The sequence below is a fragment of the Gymnoscopelus braueri genome (assembly GCF_963280865.1).
Source record: "Gymnoscopelus braueri genome assembly, chromosome: 16".
In the NCBI taxonomy this organism is placed as follows: Eukaryota; Metazoa; Chordata; class Actinopteri; order Myctophiformes; family Myctophidae; genus Gymnoscopelus; species Gymnoscopelus braueri.
Genome location: NC_137616.1, coordinates 49,820,255 through 49,837,033, shown reverse-complemented (window position 1 = coordinate 49,837,033; position 16,779 = coordinate 49,820,255). Strand labels below are relative to the sequence as shown.

General features: G+C 43.7%; 1 protein-coding gene across 1 annotated transcript; it reads left to right on the top strand.

Moving 5' to 3' along the window:
- Positions 1-11,635: 11,635 nt before the first annotated feature.
- On the top strand, positions 11,636-15,685 carry LOC308103063 (kelch domain-containing protein 3-like; the record flags this gene model as incomplete). Its single annotated transcript, XM_080452911.1, has 3 exons — positions 11,636-11,691; positions 12,071-12,245; positions 14,672-15,685. 3 exons carry the CDS (start codon positions 11,636-11,638, stop codon positions 15,683-15,685), a joined length of 1,245 nt encoding a protein of 414 aa, XP_080309037.1.
- Between the last annotated feature and the right edge of the window lie 1,094 nt (positions 15,686-16,779).

Here is a 16,779-nt window from a genome sequence, read left to right as displayed (position 1 = left end):
TTACGTGATTCCTCTGCTTTAGTATCCTTCTCATCGTCATCCAGGATTAGACTGAATGGTCAAATGTCTTAAACTAAAGGCTTTTCAGCTGTATGAGTGCTCATGTGTGTTTTTAGACTACCCATCTGAGTAAAGCCTTTACCACAGACTTTACAAGAAAAGGGCTTTTCACCTGTATGAGTCCTCATGTGTCTTGTTAGATTACCCTTGTGAAGACAGCCTTTACCACAAACTTTACAAGAAAAGGGCTTTTCACCTGTATGAGTCCTCATGTGTGTTTTTAGATCACCCGTCTGAGTAAAGCCTTTACCACAAACTTTACAAGAAAATGGCTTTTCACCTGTATGAGTCCTCATGTGTGTTTTTAGAGCACTCATCTGAGTAAAGCCTTTGCCACAAACTTTACAAGAAAAGGGCTTTTCACCTGTATGAGTGCTCATGTGTGTTTTTAGATTACCCGTCTGAGTAAAGCCTTTACCACAAACTTTACAAGAAAATGGCTTTTCACCTGTATGAGTCCTCATGTGTGTTTTTAGATCACCCGTCTGAGTAAAGCCTTTGCCACAAACTTTACAAGAAATGGGCTTTTCACCTGTATGAGTCCTCATGTGTCTTGTTAGATTACCCTTGTTAAGACAGCCTTTACCACATACTTTACAAGAAAGGGGCTTTTCACCTGCATGAGTCCTCATGTGTGCTTTTAGATTACTCTTGTGAGCACAGCCTTTACCACATACTGTACAAGCAAAGGGCTTTTCCCCTGTGTGAATCATTGTGTGTCTCTTCAGATGCGACTTACAATTAAATATTTTGTCGCACTCTGTACAACTAAAACTTTTCTTCTCTCCGTGACTCCTCATGGAGTGAGTTTGTTTTGATGATTTCAGGTCCTGGGACAGCTTGTGCTGTCCTCCCACATTTTGTGTCTTGTGTGATTTCAGTGTTTTTAAAGCTGACTGATCTCCCCTAGTCTCCTCCCACTCATCACTGTCTTCAGTGACCGATTCAGAACAGTGTGAAGAGAGGAGCTGGTCACCACTAGTTAGTTGTGATGTTCCACAGTCCTCTACATCAGCTTGTGTTTTCATGTGTTCAGTTGAGGTGCTGGCTACAGGCTCTGTCTCTCTGTTTTCATCCTCATCTTCACTTTTTACTGCTAGTAAAGTCAACGTTGACCCACCAGCCTCTTCTGGTCTTTGAAGTAGCTCCTCCTGTTCCTCTTTAATCTGTGGAAGTTGTGGTTCCTCCTGGACCAGACTGAAGCTCCACTCCTCTTCAGGTAAAACCTCCTCTTTACACACAGGGGCGTGCAGGAAGTCTAGGAAAAACATACAAAAAGACTATAAAAGGTTTGAATCCATTATCTCCTGACTGCACTCTGCAGCATTCAGAGAATATGCGAGACGAGCTGATTGAGAGGCGGTCCCTATTATTTTGAAAGTAATAACTTGCTTATGTTAGATCAGTGAGTCTTCTGCAGCAGGTTAGTTAATACTGAAGTAGAATTAACTGCACAGCTTCAGTGAACCCATTCATAATTGTATAAACGAACCATCGTCCAATCCATGGTACATTTAGATAGATGCAGGGGTCCATGCATTAATGTAGTCACATTGTTAATGCTTAAATCAATATTCATATCGGTTCATCTTTACACCCTCAGTACCGGCCCACTTTCACCAAAAAATTAAAGAAAGAAAGAGTGCTTGAAACTTACTGAGATCCAGGTGGTCTTCAGGTTCCTGTTTAATGTGGTCTTCAGGTTCCTGTTTAATATAAACTGTTCGGGCTGGAGAACTGATCTTCACCTGCAGACTGGACTCCACACACTGGTCTGGAATGAAGGAGTACCGTACACACTTTAAGAATAAGGACTTTCTGACACGAATAAGGACTCTAATAATAAAGACGTTGATGTGACATTAATAAGGATTAGACTATGTAGAAACTATAAGATATTAATCATATTACATTTTATAAACAGCCTAAAACTCCTGTATAAAACTGAACCAGAATTGATTCATATTATAAACCAGAATGTTTAATAAAAAAACAACAATTATAAATCTAAACTCAAAATGAAATCTAGCAAGCAGTATTTTTTTATTTCATATTTGAAACAACCAATCAGTTTGATAGATATAATATAGAAGATAGATAACAGAAGCAGGTAAAATATTGTTGCCGGCAGGTGGAAACCTGAATTGTAATTCAAATTGTAGCAAAAATAGCAGATCAAAAGCTTGTAAATCTGCTATTTTGGCTACTTTTGTTTGACACTGTAGTTAGTATGATAAATTAGGGCATTCATGTAAATAAAAACAATAAACATAAAATATGGAGATACAAGGTTTCTGCCCGACACCAACGATGTGTAAAGACAAAATATTAACGGTGAGAATCACGTAGATCTCAGGATTCACATGGGAACCAATGATGATCTCTGACTCCATGTGATCACATGATTAAACTCCATCGTGGCGACGGATTTCAATCAATTGGATTCCATAACTCTGTGTGTGTGTGTGTGTGTGTGTGTGTGTGTGTGTGTGTGTGTGTGTGTATGTTACAGAAATGATCACAGCAATATGGGATGAGGACTTAAACCCAGTCATCAAAACAGAGCATACTGGCTGGTCTATTGACCTGCAAGCAATGATCAAACACTGTGTCATACCTGCAGTGTGTAGTTTGATGTTGTGTATGTAACAGATATACTTGCAGCGTGTAGTTGTATGTTGTGTGTGTAACAGACATAACTGCAGTGTTTAGTTTGATGTTGTGTGTGTAACAGACATAGTTGGTGTTGTGTGTGTAACAGACATACCTGCAGTGTGTAGTTTGATGTTGTGTGTGTAGCAGACATACCTGCAGTGTGTAGTTTGATGTTGTGTGTGTAACAGACATACCTGCAGTGTGTAGTTTGATGTTGTGTGTGTAGCAGACATACCTGCAGTGTGTAGTTTGATGTTGTGTGTGTAGCAGACATACCTGCAGTGTGTAGTTTGATGTTGTGTGTGTAACAGACATACCTGCAGTGTGTAGATCGATGTCCATATCCAAATCAATGTCCATCAGTTTGTTTTGTTTCTCCAGCAGAGTTTCTAGTGTCTCTATCTCTCTCTGGAAGAGGTTGCACATGAACTCTGCAGCCGCACTGAGGCGCTCCAACACAAACACTCTGACAAGCTTCACACAACAAACATCAGCACCACGCTGCTGTTTGTCCAAAACACACAATATCTCCTCTCCCACCGACGTCATGTGTTCATTTATCTTCAGCCGTACAGACTCCATTGTTTTTACCTCCATTATGAGACGTTTTTCACCTCCTTTATGAGACGGGTTTCACCTCCTTTATGAGACGTTTTTCACCTCCTTTATGAGACGGGTTTCACCTCCTTCATGAGACATTTTTCACCGCAATCACAACACGCAGAAACTTCCGGGTCAACGTGTTTCACACATGCGCATTGAAGGATCCAGGCACTGTTGTCTTCTTAGTGCCTTTCGCCCCCTGGTGGAAGAGGTGTGTAAGTGAAGATAGAGCCTCCTGTAGCTGTGGAAAGACAGTCTGTCCTCCCTCACTGTGAGTTGTGTGTTTGATCTGAACTGACGGTCAAGCTTTTATTGTCTCACATGGGGCTGCTAAGGGGGCGGAGCTTGACACACACACACACACACACACACACACACACACACACACACACAACTATACCATATTGTTGTCTTATTTGCATTTTAAATGTGTCCTGGCCGGCCCACTTGGCACAGCACAGATAATTTACACACACTTCATGTGTGTCATTGTCTCCAAGTATCCCCCAATTTACATATTCTAGTATCTAGACTTGGTTTCTCGTTGATCAATATCTGTGATTCTCAAACTCTCTGATTTCAACGACCCCACATTAGATTTGCATTAGACCACATAACTCCATTTGACAAGATGTTTATCTCTGGAACCCAAATCTAAGCATTTTTGTTATTAGGAATGATTCAGTTCAATATTGTCAGTCCATAATACCTTCACTGTACTGTAGGTATGAGATCACAGTGAAATTATGATCAAATTAAAAGTAGTTATCTTGTTACATTTATTTTTATATATTGGAATGATGAAGATTACCTATCAATCATTTGGCTGGGGACCCCCTGGAACCGTGCCAAGGACCCCTAGGTCCCCAAACCCTACATTGAGATCCACTGATCAGGCAGATGAAGAACTAGAGACACCATGTATTCTTTATAGTTAGTGACTCTATTTATAGTGGTTCATAGGAATTAGACTACGTGACAACCAGGAATAGTTTGGTGACCACCGGAGAGACGGGGGACAGCCGGAATGTAGACGGCATACCGGTAGCAGTATGGGTTAGCGCCCCAGCCTGTGTCTTCCGTGAGGAAGAAGCCCAACAAACCCACGGTGAGGCCTTTAGGAGGGCCATTCAAGCAAACCGCAAGTGGAGCTAATACCATTAGACGGCCCAATCTAGTGGTGTCGGCCCAAGGAACCATCATGCCAGAAGGAAATGTTTGGATCGGGGATGGTGCAGAGAATCTGGTACAGCGCTCAGGTCCTGGACCTGGTGAGACGAAGGAGAAGCCCGGCCAGGAGGCCACACCCACAGAGCCTAGTCCCTCCACGTGCCAGAGCCTCCCCCGAGTTCCGGCAGAGTAGTTCTGGAGAAGCAGACTGATTGGCCCTGTCTTTCCCTATAGGACTGACCGTGGGTAGCTACCTGGGACGTAAGTTGGGGCTTGATCAACCCCGGCTGGGTCACCTGGGCGAGGGTGTATGTTGCGAGACCGAAACACCCTATGACCCCAGGCTACAACACTTATGATACAGCCCAGGTGCATCCATGTGATGTATTCTTTATAGTTTATATGATTGATATACTGATGTCTGTTTAGTGCATCTCATGTGTTTGGTAGTTGAAGAAACTCAACATTTAAAAGTACTGAAATAGCATTCATTAGTAAACACTCCCCCATTCTGTGTAGGGTTTAAAGGGCCTTAATCAGCCAAATCCTGAAAAGACAGGAGAGGAGATTTTAAAAACGTATTTTAAGCATTATCATCTCAACACCATAAAGAGTCTCCAAATCCCTATCTGCAGATTTTCACTCAATTTTTTTTTTAAAAGGGATCCTTTAGTTTAGGGTGTTTCAGGGGGACCCTAGCTAACCACATGAACCCTAGCAACCCTATTCTGGGCATGTCATAATAAGATTTGGTTAGGGGGGAAGGGGGGGGGGCAGTCAACAAAGTGGTTAATATATTAGCAAAATTATGACTTTTTTTACTTTTAGAAAATAACTATTTGAAAATAGCATAGCATTTACGGGAAAAAAAATCTGAACATGTGTTTATTATTTGGGAATACTCTTGAAGAATGTTAACAACACAGATCACAGATCATCACTTTATTTTATTCACCAACAAAGTAGAAACACCTTTTTTATCATCTAAACTGTCCATTATATTACACAAAATATTTTGTATCACTTTAGAAATTAACCATTAACATCTTGAGGTGTGCTTTCTTTGGTGAAGACAAAACAGTCAGAATGTTGATGAAGACATTGAAACGTGTGTCTATGTAAATATCTCTGATGATGGCCCATCATCATGGTGTCTTTTGTTATGCGCCTTTCACATTGAAATAGCCCTGACTGCAGTTAACTGGAGGAGAGCTGAGAGAAGGTGGGAGGAAGTGTTTCTCCACTCACAGACAAAGGGGAGGTGTTACTGTATAGTCCCACATCAACACACTGTCTAGTTTTTTACAAATGCACTATATGCGCAGAAGGACTACGTTCAGTGAGACAACACACAGTGAACAGCTACACAAACCCAGCAGCTTGTCAGCACTTTACTGCACCAGTATTTACCGCATATCAATGAACATAATAATTATTAGATGAATGAGTTGTCAAATCCTGACAAATGTGGACAGACACAGTGAGCTCATATTGTACTACCAGTAACTGATTAAGTAAATGAGCTGGAGGGAATACTGCTAAAAAATAAAATAATAAAAATGAAATAAAAATTCCATATCCACCACAATAAACTATTAATGTTTATTTTATTCAGTCATGTTGATATTGTCAAATTATGTTATTCTGTTGCTTTAGTATCCTTGTCATCGTCATAATGGATTAGACTGAATGATCATGTCTTATAGTAAGGCATCCCCCCTATATGAATCCTCATGTGTCTTTTTAGATTAATTTTCTGAGCAAAGCCTTTACCACATACTGTTCAAGCAAAGGTCTTTTCGCCTGTATGAATCCTCATGTGTTTTTTTAGACCACACTTGTGAGCACAGCCTTTACCACATACTGTACACAAAGGGCTTTTTGCCTGTATGAGTCCTCATGTGTGTTTTTAGATTAATTTTCTGAGCAAAGCCTTTACCACATACTGTACAAACAAAGAGCTTTTCGCCTGTATGAGTCCTCATGTGTTTTTTTAGACGACTTGTGCTAACAAAGCCTTTACCACATACTGTACAAGAAAAGGGCTTTTCGCCTGTATGCATCCTCATGTGTATTTTTAGCTCACCACTTTGACTACATCCTTTGCCACAAACTGTACACGTATAGGGCTTTTCGCCTGTATGAGTCCTCATGTGTATTTTTAGAACACCCGATTTAGCACAGCCTTTACCACAAACTGTACAACAAAGTGGTTTTTCGCCTGTATGAGTCCTCATGTGTGTTTTCAGATCACTCTTTTGAGCACAGCATTTACCACAAACTGTACACGAAAATGGCTTTTCGCCTGTATGAGTCCTCATGTGTTTTTTTAGATCACCCTTTTGAGCACAGCCTTTACCACAAACTGTTCAAGCAAAGGTCTTTTCGCCTGTATGAGTCCTCTTGTGTTTTTTTAGACCACACTTGTGAGCACAGCCTTTACCACATGGACGGACAGACAGACAGACAGACAGACAGACAGACAGACAGACAGACAGACAGACAGACAGATCTAATCCCTTGCCTAAAGTTCAAGTTATGTGTCTTTTAACCACGCCCACACCCCATGTTAATAATGGAGAATCTATGATGTCACACTACTGATGTCATAGTGCTGACTTCATAGATGACGGATGTCATAGAATGGCCTCCAATATAAGTGGTGTCTCATGCAATAAGACTACATTCTTTTAAAAGGATTCTGAACATCAGTATTTATCCAGAGTGTTGCTGTACAGTCAAATGTTGCACTGGACGGTTAAGGTGAGAGAAGCAGCGAATAAGGACCAGCATCATGCTGCTGTAGCCGTGGGGTACAAGGTGTACTCATTTGGAGGCTATGGTAGGAAATCTCTAAATGATCAAATTGATGTGAACGTCTTCAACACAGTGTCTCTGAGATGGAGGACGTTGCCCCCAGTGACAACTAAAAGAGGAGAATGTCACCTTGAGGTTCCCTACATGAGCTGGGGCCACACTGCTGTGTTGATAGAAGATATCATCTACATCTGGGGAGGGTATGGGAACTACAACAGCCCTTACTGCAAGATGCTTTATGCATTTGATGTCGACACCCACAGATGGTTCAAACCGAGGATTACTGGGACTGTTCCAGAGGGGAGGTCCTACCACTCAGCCTGTGTCTTGGAGAAGGTCATGTATATCTATGGAAGATGGACACGGAATGGGCTCACCAATGACCTCTACAAGTTGGACACCAACACAATGGTCTGGTCTTTAATTAACACCAGAGGAACTCCGCCTCCTGCTTCAGATTGTCACTCTGCCACCATCATCGGGACAAAGATGTTTGTATTTGGGGGCTGGGGGGTCAGAGGGACCCTGGACAACCACATCAGAGTGTTTGACACAGAGACCAACAGCTGGCTGAACACGCCTTCTGCACAGCTTCGTCCAGAAAGACGCTATGATCATTCAGCCTTTGCCTACAAGGGAGAGCTGTACATATTTGGTGGCACAAACTTAAAGACCTTAATTGATCTGTGGAAATTCAATCCAGAGACCTTCTCCTGGAAAGAGGTTAAGCCCAAGGGGAACGGCCCATTTGAAATGTCTCGTGGCTGCTGTTGCATGGTGGGAGATCTTATCATCCTCTTTGGAGGATCCAAATATGATGACCTGTATGTCTTAGACATGAGTCCTAGTCTGAAGACTGTATGCAAGCTGGCAGTTATTCAGTACGGTCTGGAGCAGTCAGAACTCCCACACAACATCAGGTGGGAGCTGGCAGCCATGACTGATAGAACTCAAAGAATAACATAAATAAATAACTAGAAAGGTGGCATGTGCTCAGTGGAGCACATTATCTCCACCAGGAGGTGTGGCAAGTCAGTCATCTCCATATTTGGGCAACGTTTCCGCCCAATCCAACCTCCATTGACTTCCAATATAGGCTATAGCATCACTGTCGGGGGGGAACCTTGTATGTCCAAAAACGTTATTTTTACAATAAACTTTTCTTTGGTTCAACATTTCTAAAACCCACAGACGCACTTAAGCACTTTTATTTTTTATTAAAAATATATAAAAATATATCTACTTAAAAGAAAACACAAAAAGATTGCCTAGCGGTCCAGGCTCAAACCACATATGCTGGTAATCCAGCTTGACAGTGTGTCGCAGGTTCGACTCCCGATCCCGACGACCTTTGTTGTGTCCCCCCCCCGTCTCTCTCCCTGTTTCCTGTCAGCCCACTGTCCTGTCAATGAAGGCTGAAAAACTGAAAAAAAATATCTCTAAAAAAAAGAGATTGTGGGGAGTTTACACAGACAGACATACCAGACAGACAAGACAGGGTCGAAAACATAATCTCCTTTGCCGTTGGACTGGTGTAGATAATAAACAAGATGGAGTTTTAATCAGGGTGTGGCTTCCATGTGGATCTCGGACGTCATTGGACAGTCTCTGACATCACTGCTATGATGTCAGTACTATGACGTCAGTCATCTCCATATTCGGGCAAAGTTTCAGCCCGATCTGTCCTCCATTGACACTGTAGAATGATTGACATTGACAGTGAGTTTTCAACTGTAACTGACACTACGAGAGAGAGAGAGAGAGAGAGAGAGAGAGAGAGAGAGAGAGAGAGAGAGAGAGAGAGAGAGAGAGAGAGAGAGAGAGAGAGAGAGAGAGAGAGAGACCTATGACCATACATATACAACAACCTATTCAAGCAGACAGCAAAGACTTCAACACAATCCTCATGGGAATGTGTTGATGCAGAAAGGAATGGAGTTCAATGCAGCACAGAGCTCTGTTATATTCATACTCCCCATGACTGATATAGGGTTATCAGCTGTAAATGTCGCCTTGAAATGCCATGAACATTGTAGAGAATTCCCCCCCCCACTCACTCTCTCCCCCACTCCCTCTCTCTCTCTCTGACAAAAAAAGAAAACATGCCACCCAGCCGCCCGCCTACCGCTGCCCGCCCCCCCCCCCCCCCCCCTGTACTCACACCTCATTGGATGTTGGTGTTTGACGGACGGAAGGAGACTCTGCGTCTGTGATTGGTTCAGTGGTGACGGGGAGCTCTCCATGGTACTGAAGCAGGCTGTTCAGAGAGAAGCAGAGAGCATTCTGCTGAGAGCATGAAGAGAGAGAGACATAGGACTGTGACAAGAAGAGAGAGAGAGACACAGGACTGTAACAAGAAGAGAGAGAGACACAGGACTAACAAGAAGAGAGAGAGACACAGGACTGTAACAAGAAGAGAGAGAGAGACACACAGGACTGTAACAAGAAGAGAGAGAGAGACACAGGACTATAACAAGAAGAGAGAGAGACACAGGACTGTAACGAGAAGAGAGAGAGAGAGAGAGACAGGACTCTAACAAGAAGAGAGAGAGAGAGACACAGGACTGTAACAAGAAGAGAGAGAGAGAGAGAGACACACAGGACTGTAACACGAAGAGAGAGAGAGAGACACAGGACTGTAACAAGAGAGACTGTAACAAGAAGAGAGAGAGAGAGAGAGACACAGGACTGTAACAAGAAGAGAGAGAGACACAGGACTGTAACAAGAAGAGAGAGAGAGAGAGAGACACAGGACTGTAACAAGAAGAGAGAGAGAGAGACACAGGACTGTAACAAGAAGAGAGAGAGAGACACAGGACTGTAACAAGAAGAGAGTGAGAGACAGAGGGAGGAGAAGAAGAGAGACAGAGGACCCAATGAGGGGAACATGTGAGACACAGCGTCCAAGGAACAGAAGGATGTTTAACAGTTTGTCTGGGGAGCTCACAGGTACCTGCACTTTTCCTCCTGTTTCTCTCCCATTTGCGCTGCGTGTGTAAATGACCCAATAATGGACCTATTGGTCTATTGTTTCTCCTCTATTTAAAGGGACTAAACCCAGAGGACTGTAACCATTCTATTCGTCTATTGTTTCTCCTCTATTTAAAGAGACTAAACCCAGAGGACTGTAACCATTCTATTCGTCTATTGTTTCTCCTCTATTTAAAGAGACTAAACCCAGAGGACTGTAACCATTCTATTCGTCTATTGTTTCTCCTCTATTTAAAGAGGCTAAACCCAGAGGACTGTAACCATTCTATTCGTCTATTGTTTCTCCTCTATTTAAAGGGACTAAACCCAGAGGACTGTAAGCATTCTTGTGGTCTTTCTTTGGTCTCCTCGGTGAGGCTGTTTTAAAGCCCACTTGAATGAATGATTGACTAATGGGTGTTAAGGGAGTGAAGTATTGATTGTTTTTTTTTTAGCGGAGCTCACTCTGTTGGCTAAGTAACGAGAGAGAGAGAGAGAGAGAGAGAGAGATTACCTCTCTGTCCATCGAGGTGACTGCTGACAAGTGTTGTGCTGTATCTACTGACGGGAGCCTCAGAGAGTCTCTCTCTCTCTCTCTCTGATATGTGAAATGTACGTTTACTACTACAAGTGTAAAGCAGTGTTATAATATAATACAGGCCTACCACAATAAATAAATGTACTGTATATACAGAGCCGTGTAACAATTCAACTTCAATGTCAAGTACAGTAGATTCAAAAGTAAACTAATAAACTAATAAACTAAACTAACTGGAATACACATAGATTGTGTTGAAGGTGGTTGTATTTCATTAGACATCCTTCTCCTGTCACAACAGCTCACAGATTGTGCTGCTGTGTTTGACCATAGTTGCAGATATGGGGAATGTTTTTTGTTGTTGTCATTAGTCATGTTTCAAACTCTCCTTTGGTGATTGTAATCTGTGGGAAGTATGATGTCTTGGTACAGTAGGTAGTTAGAAAGTGTAGCTCAGTTTCCATCTCATCTTGTGTGCAGAGGGTGTGCAGTCTTCTCTTGGGAGCCATGTCTGATATAGTGGCCTTTCTCCATCGCAAGACTGCTCACTTTTGGGGTTTTCAACTCCAATTTGCTCTCGTTTTGGGTTGATTCCTTCCTTTTTTTTCCCACATTCTTCCCCTTCTTATAAAGTAGGTGGCCAGTGACTTGGACCAGTTTCACTTTCAAAACCTTTGCGTCACACAAACAGAATGCGATGCGTTTTGTTGATATAACAAGTTTGTTCATATAGAGCCCTATCCACAAATCCACCATTTAACTTCCACAATCCACGTTATAAAAAACATTGGTGTTGTGTGTGCCGCATTCTGTTAGTGTGACATGCGTGATGCAAAGGTTATGAAAGTGAAACTGGTCAAAGTCACTGTCCACCCACTGTAATGTGGTTATAGTGTGGGTTTTCTGTCTGGTGGCTGTGCCCCCGGAACTGGTCGTAACACCCCCCCCCCCCCCCCATCTGCACTTCTGCTTGTATTTGTGTACAGTCCATAGTCCCAGAACCAGCTGGCTGAGGGGGAGGGGCATCTCTCTAGAGTTTCTCTGTAGGTGAGGGTTTGTTATGGAGCATGTCTGGGTCACTGGGTCATTCTCTCCCTCTCTCTAAACCCCCCCCTCTCTCTCTCTCCATTCCTCCTTTCTTTCCTCTCTCCATATCTCCCAGACAGTGCAGTCCATGCCTCAAGTCAAGTCGTTGATGGGAAACCAACTGGATCAGATCTCACAGACCTGAACTACAGCGAGCTGTAGATCCCACAGGGGATCCTCTGGGCTGGAGAAGGACGAGCTGCGGGTCGGTGTCGCCTACTTCTTCTCAGACGAAGAGGAGGAGGAGCTGGACGACCGCACGCCCACGTCCCACTGCGGCTTCACCACCAAGGAGCACATGGAGGAGGAGGAGGAGGAGGAGGAGGGCCCCGTGGCGGTGCAGGAGGTGCAGTACTCCTCTTTAAAAAAAAAAAAACTTCTATATATTCTGATAATCTTTAAAAAAATAAACTTCTATATATTCTGATTCCGTTTAGCGCCATGGTGTTATGGCTATGTTTGTTGTTCATGTTTCATTGAGAGGCAACGCAGTTTCCGCCTTGTATCATGTCATCGTTCATGCCAGTCCACTGTTTACGGCTGCTGTGGTGTTGTTTTTTATTAAGCTGCACTAAAATGAATTGCACCCACTTTTTTACCTTGTAAACCTGTGATGTGACAATAAAACTGATTCTGATTCTGATTCTGATGCAACAGAGTTTGTTCAGTAACAGGGGACTCCCCGTATATGAGAGAGAGAGAGAGAGAGAGAGAGAGAGAGAGAGAGAGAGAGAGAGAGAGAGAGAGGGGGGGGGCAGGATAAGTATTCTTGCCTCTAGAGGGCAGCATTACGCTCTTCAGTGTATATGTTACAGGGTGAATGGAGAACCAGGTAGATTGAAGAAGGCGCGTTCGTTTTTACCCACCCAGCAATTCTGTAGAAGCAACACTAGAGGGAGCCACAAGCCAGGCTTGTGCACAAACATATATGGCTGCGACCACACACACACACACACACACACACACACGCGCGCGCACGCGCTCATGCTTTTTTTGGTTTATTGAAAGCAGGACTGTTAAGATACTTTTATTGTGTTCTGGCTTTTGTTTTACTTTCTCCCTGACACACACACACACACACACACACACACACACACACACACACACACACACACACACACACAGATCCATGAAAAGAACTATTCTGTCCCTATCGGTTTACAACTCAAACGGCGCTGAGTCGACTAGTAGAGCATCGGCCGGTCAGCGCGGGCACTCGCGCCTGGAGGCGCGAGGGCGCGCTTCCTCGGCCTCAAGCTCCACTAAGTGGACAAACGTGTGCGTGTGCACGCGAGTTCAGCGTTCCCCTAGCGTAGCTTCCTGGTTGCTATGTGGGGGGGAACAACAAAAGACAGGTCCGTGTCGGCACATCAAAGCCCCGCCTCTCCGCGTTCTCCTTCTCCTCCTCCTCGGAGGAGAAGGAGGACGGTTTATTTCGCGAGGAGGAGCTCCTCCTCGCGAGCCTCACGTAATAAACCCCCGCCTCGCAGCGCCGCGTCCTCCTTGTCCTCCTCCTCCTCCTCGCGAGCCTCGCTAATAAACCCTATCTCGAAAAGCCCCGCCTCGCCCCGAAGCCCTGTGCCTAAAAACGAGCGCTCTGTGTTCAATCTACCTGGTTCTCCATTCACCCTGTGACATATAGACTGCAGGGAAATAAAATGTGTGTGTTTAGCCCTGTTTCACACTTTTATGAATGTATGAATGAGCATGCGTACACACACACACACACACACACACACACACACACACACACACACGGATTAAGGACAATTCCAACCCAGCCCTGACCAATCGCTGTTCATTGCTTTTCACCCTCCCCTCCCAGCTTCCCTCCCCCGAACACGATTGTGTTTGTGTAGACGCTCCACAAAGCCGGATGCACCGCGGTGGATTCGAACCCACAACCTCCGTGGTGGAGGGCAGGGACTTAACCACTGAGCCACCCGAGCGCCCCGAAGAGAAGAGAAGTTACTTAACAACAAACACATGAACATGATGACGAGTTGGTGTGATGATGGAAAACACAACTACATTATGCTATCGTTATTCACATTTATTCAACGCTGTGTTTGGCATCAAAACCAGTTGAACTACTTTAACCCTGTACATCGGCTATTTGAAAATAGACAATCTAACAGCTCACAATGTGCCTAACCCACTGAAATGTTGTACATCAGCTTTTTTTTAAATTATTATTATTATCTTCAAATAAATGTACGCAAAAACCTAATATTTTATGGGGGTCAGTTGGCACTACATGTTTTCAGTTCGGGTTCCATGGCCAAATACATATTCATTTGGGGGTCCTTTACATGAAAAAGTTTGAGAACCACTGATCTATACTATATTTGACTATACTATACTATATTTGAGGGTTAGGGTCCCTGGCACTTAAGGGCAGGGCCACGAAGCTGGACACTGTGGGAACGATGATGAGGAGGAACATATGACGTATGACTCCATATTAGGACCAACTCTAACTTCCGTTATAACATTTAAGTTTACATATTTCAAAATCTCTATAAATTACACAAATCTCTGTGTGTGGGAGTGTGGTGCCCAGTGGTTCTATCAGCAGTTCTATGGTTGCTATGGTGATCACTTGACCATATATGGGAGAACGATGGGCATCTGCTTCATGGATTGGACAAACGTCCCATGATGTTTGTGCTGCTGTACTTATATAAGTGGTCTCACACAAAGTAGAACTCCATTATTTTACAGAAGTCTGAGTTAATCAACTTTAAGTTGCTGATGTGTGAAATGATGCAGTGGACCGTTCATCTCAATGAGGCACCAAATAAAGGCCGTTGTCATGCTGCTGTTGCCGTGGGAAACAAGCTGTACTCCTTTGGAGGGTACGGTGATCCTCAGATTGATGTGTTCGTCTTCAACACAGTGTCTTTATGCTGGAGGAAGTTACCACCGGTGGAAACTGAAAGAGGAGAACGTCTCCATGACGTTCCCTATCGGCGCCGGGGCCATACAGTTGTACTTATAGAAGATATAATCTACCTCTGGGGAGGAAGTAATGGATACAGCAAGTACTACAATGTGCTTTATGCATTTGATGTGGACACACACAGATGGTTCAAGCCGAGGATATCTGGGACTGTTCCAGAGGCGAGGTTTGAACACTCAGCCTGTGTCTTGGAGAAGATCATGTATATCTATGGAGGATGGACACATAATGGACTCACCAATGACCTCTACAAGTTGGACACCACCACAATGGTCTGGTCTTTAATTAACACCAGAGGAACTCTGCCACCTACTTCAGATTGTCACTCTGCCACCATCATCGGGACAAAGATGTTTGTATTTGGGGGCAGGGAGGGCCTGTGGGCTGTGCCCAACAACTTCAGAGTGTTTGACACAGAGACAAACTGTTGGCTGGCTTCTGCACAACTTCCAGAAGGACGATACGATCATTCAGCCTTTGCCTACAAAGGAGAGCTGTACATATTTGGTGGACGTAACCACCATAACTGGAACCAAAATGCGAATGATATGTGGAAATTAAATCCACAGACCTTCTCCTGGAAGAAGATTGAGCCCAAGGGGAAAGGCCCGTGTTCAGGGATGTATGATATGTGCTGTTGCATGGTGGGAGATCGTATCATCCTCTTTGGAGGATATGGCAAGTCTAATGACCTGTACATATTAGACTTAAGTCCTAGTCTGAAGACGCTATGCAAGCTAGCAGTTATTCAGTACAGTATGGAGCAGTGGGAACTCCCACATAACATCAGGTGGGAACTGGCAGCCATGACTACCAACAGCTAAATAAATAAACAAACAAACAGTGAAAACAACAACAAATCAACAAGGAAAATCTGAAAATAATCAACAGCCCACGAAATAAAATAAGGAGGGAAAGCAGGACGTGGATCTGAGATCTGAGACCCTTCACAAAATGTAAAATAATATTCACAAAAAAACAACATGGATCTACTTTACTGCCAGTGTGCACAACAATGTGGTGCAGATCTACTGTAGTGTCAACATAACGTTTATGTGCAGATCTACAGTAGTGTCAACATAACGTTAATGTGCAGATCTACAGTAGTGTCAACATAACGTTTATGTGCAGATCTACAGTAGTGTCAACATAACGTTTATGTGCAGATCTACAGTAGTGTCAACATAACGTTAATGTACAGTTCAGCCACAAAGTGGTTTGTTGAACATGCTGGAACAACAGTGCCGGATACCATAGCAACATGGTTACCTTTGGCTCCCTTCACACCAATGTAGCACAATGTAGAAAATAAGAAACTAGAAAAAGTTCTCCTCGGAGCACAAGTCTCCGCCAGGTCAGGTAGGTTATTATGGCCTCCTGGTGGCGCTATAATAGGCCAATGTGAAAAGGGTGCCATTTCTTCTTAGGCCTTGCACGGCAATCGGACACTGCATTCATGAGCTGAGGCATTTTGTTCCAAAAATGTGGTTTGCTAAATTAGACCAGCTGGTGGCGCTATAACAGGCCAATGTGAAAAGGGTGGCATTTCTTCCTCGGCCTAGTGGGAATGTGTGTGCAAAATTTCACAGAAATCGCACACTGCGTTCATGATTTGAGGAATTTTGTTCAAAACGGACCTATCCTGCAAACTTTAGAAGCCAATGTTAGCCAATCAGGATGGAATATGGAAAATCGGACAGATCCGTGTTGATCACATGGCTATAGAGATACTGTGTACCGATTTGCGTGTTATTTGGAGAAAATCTGTAGGAGTAATATTAAAAAATGTGTTTTGCAAAGGTCGGCCTCATGGTGGCGCTATGACAGGCTGATCTGAAAAATGTGGGGCAGTGGTTCTGCTGTGGCATCCAGGGAGTGTGCGTGTGCACTTTCACAGCGACCGGGCCAACGGTGGCGG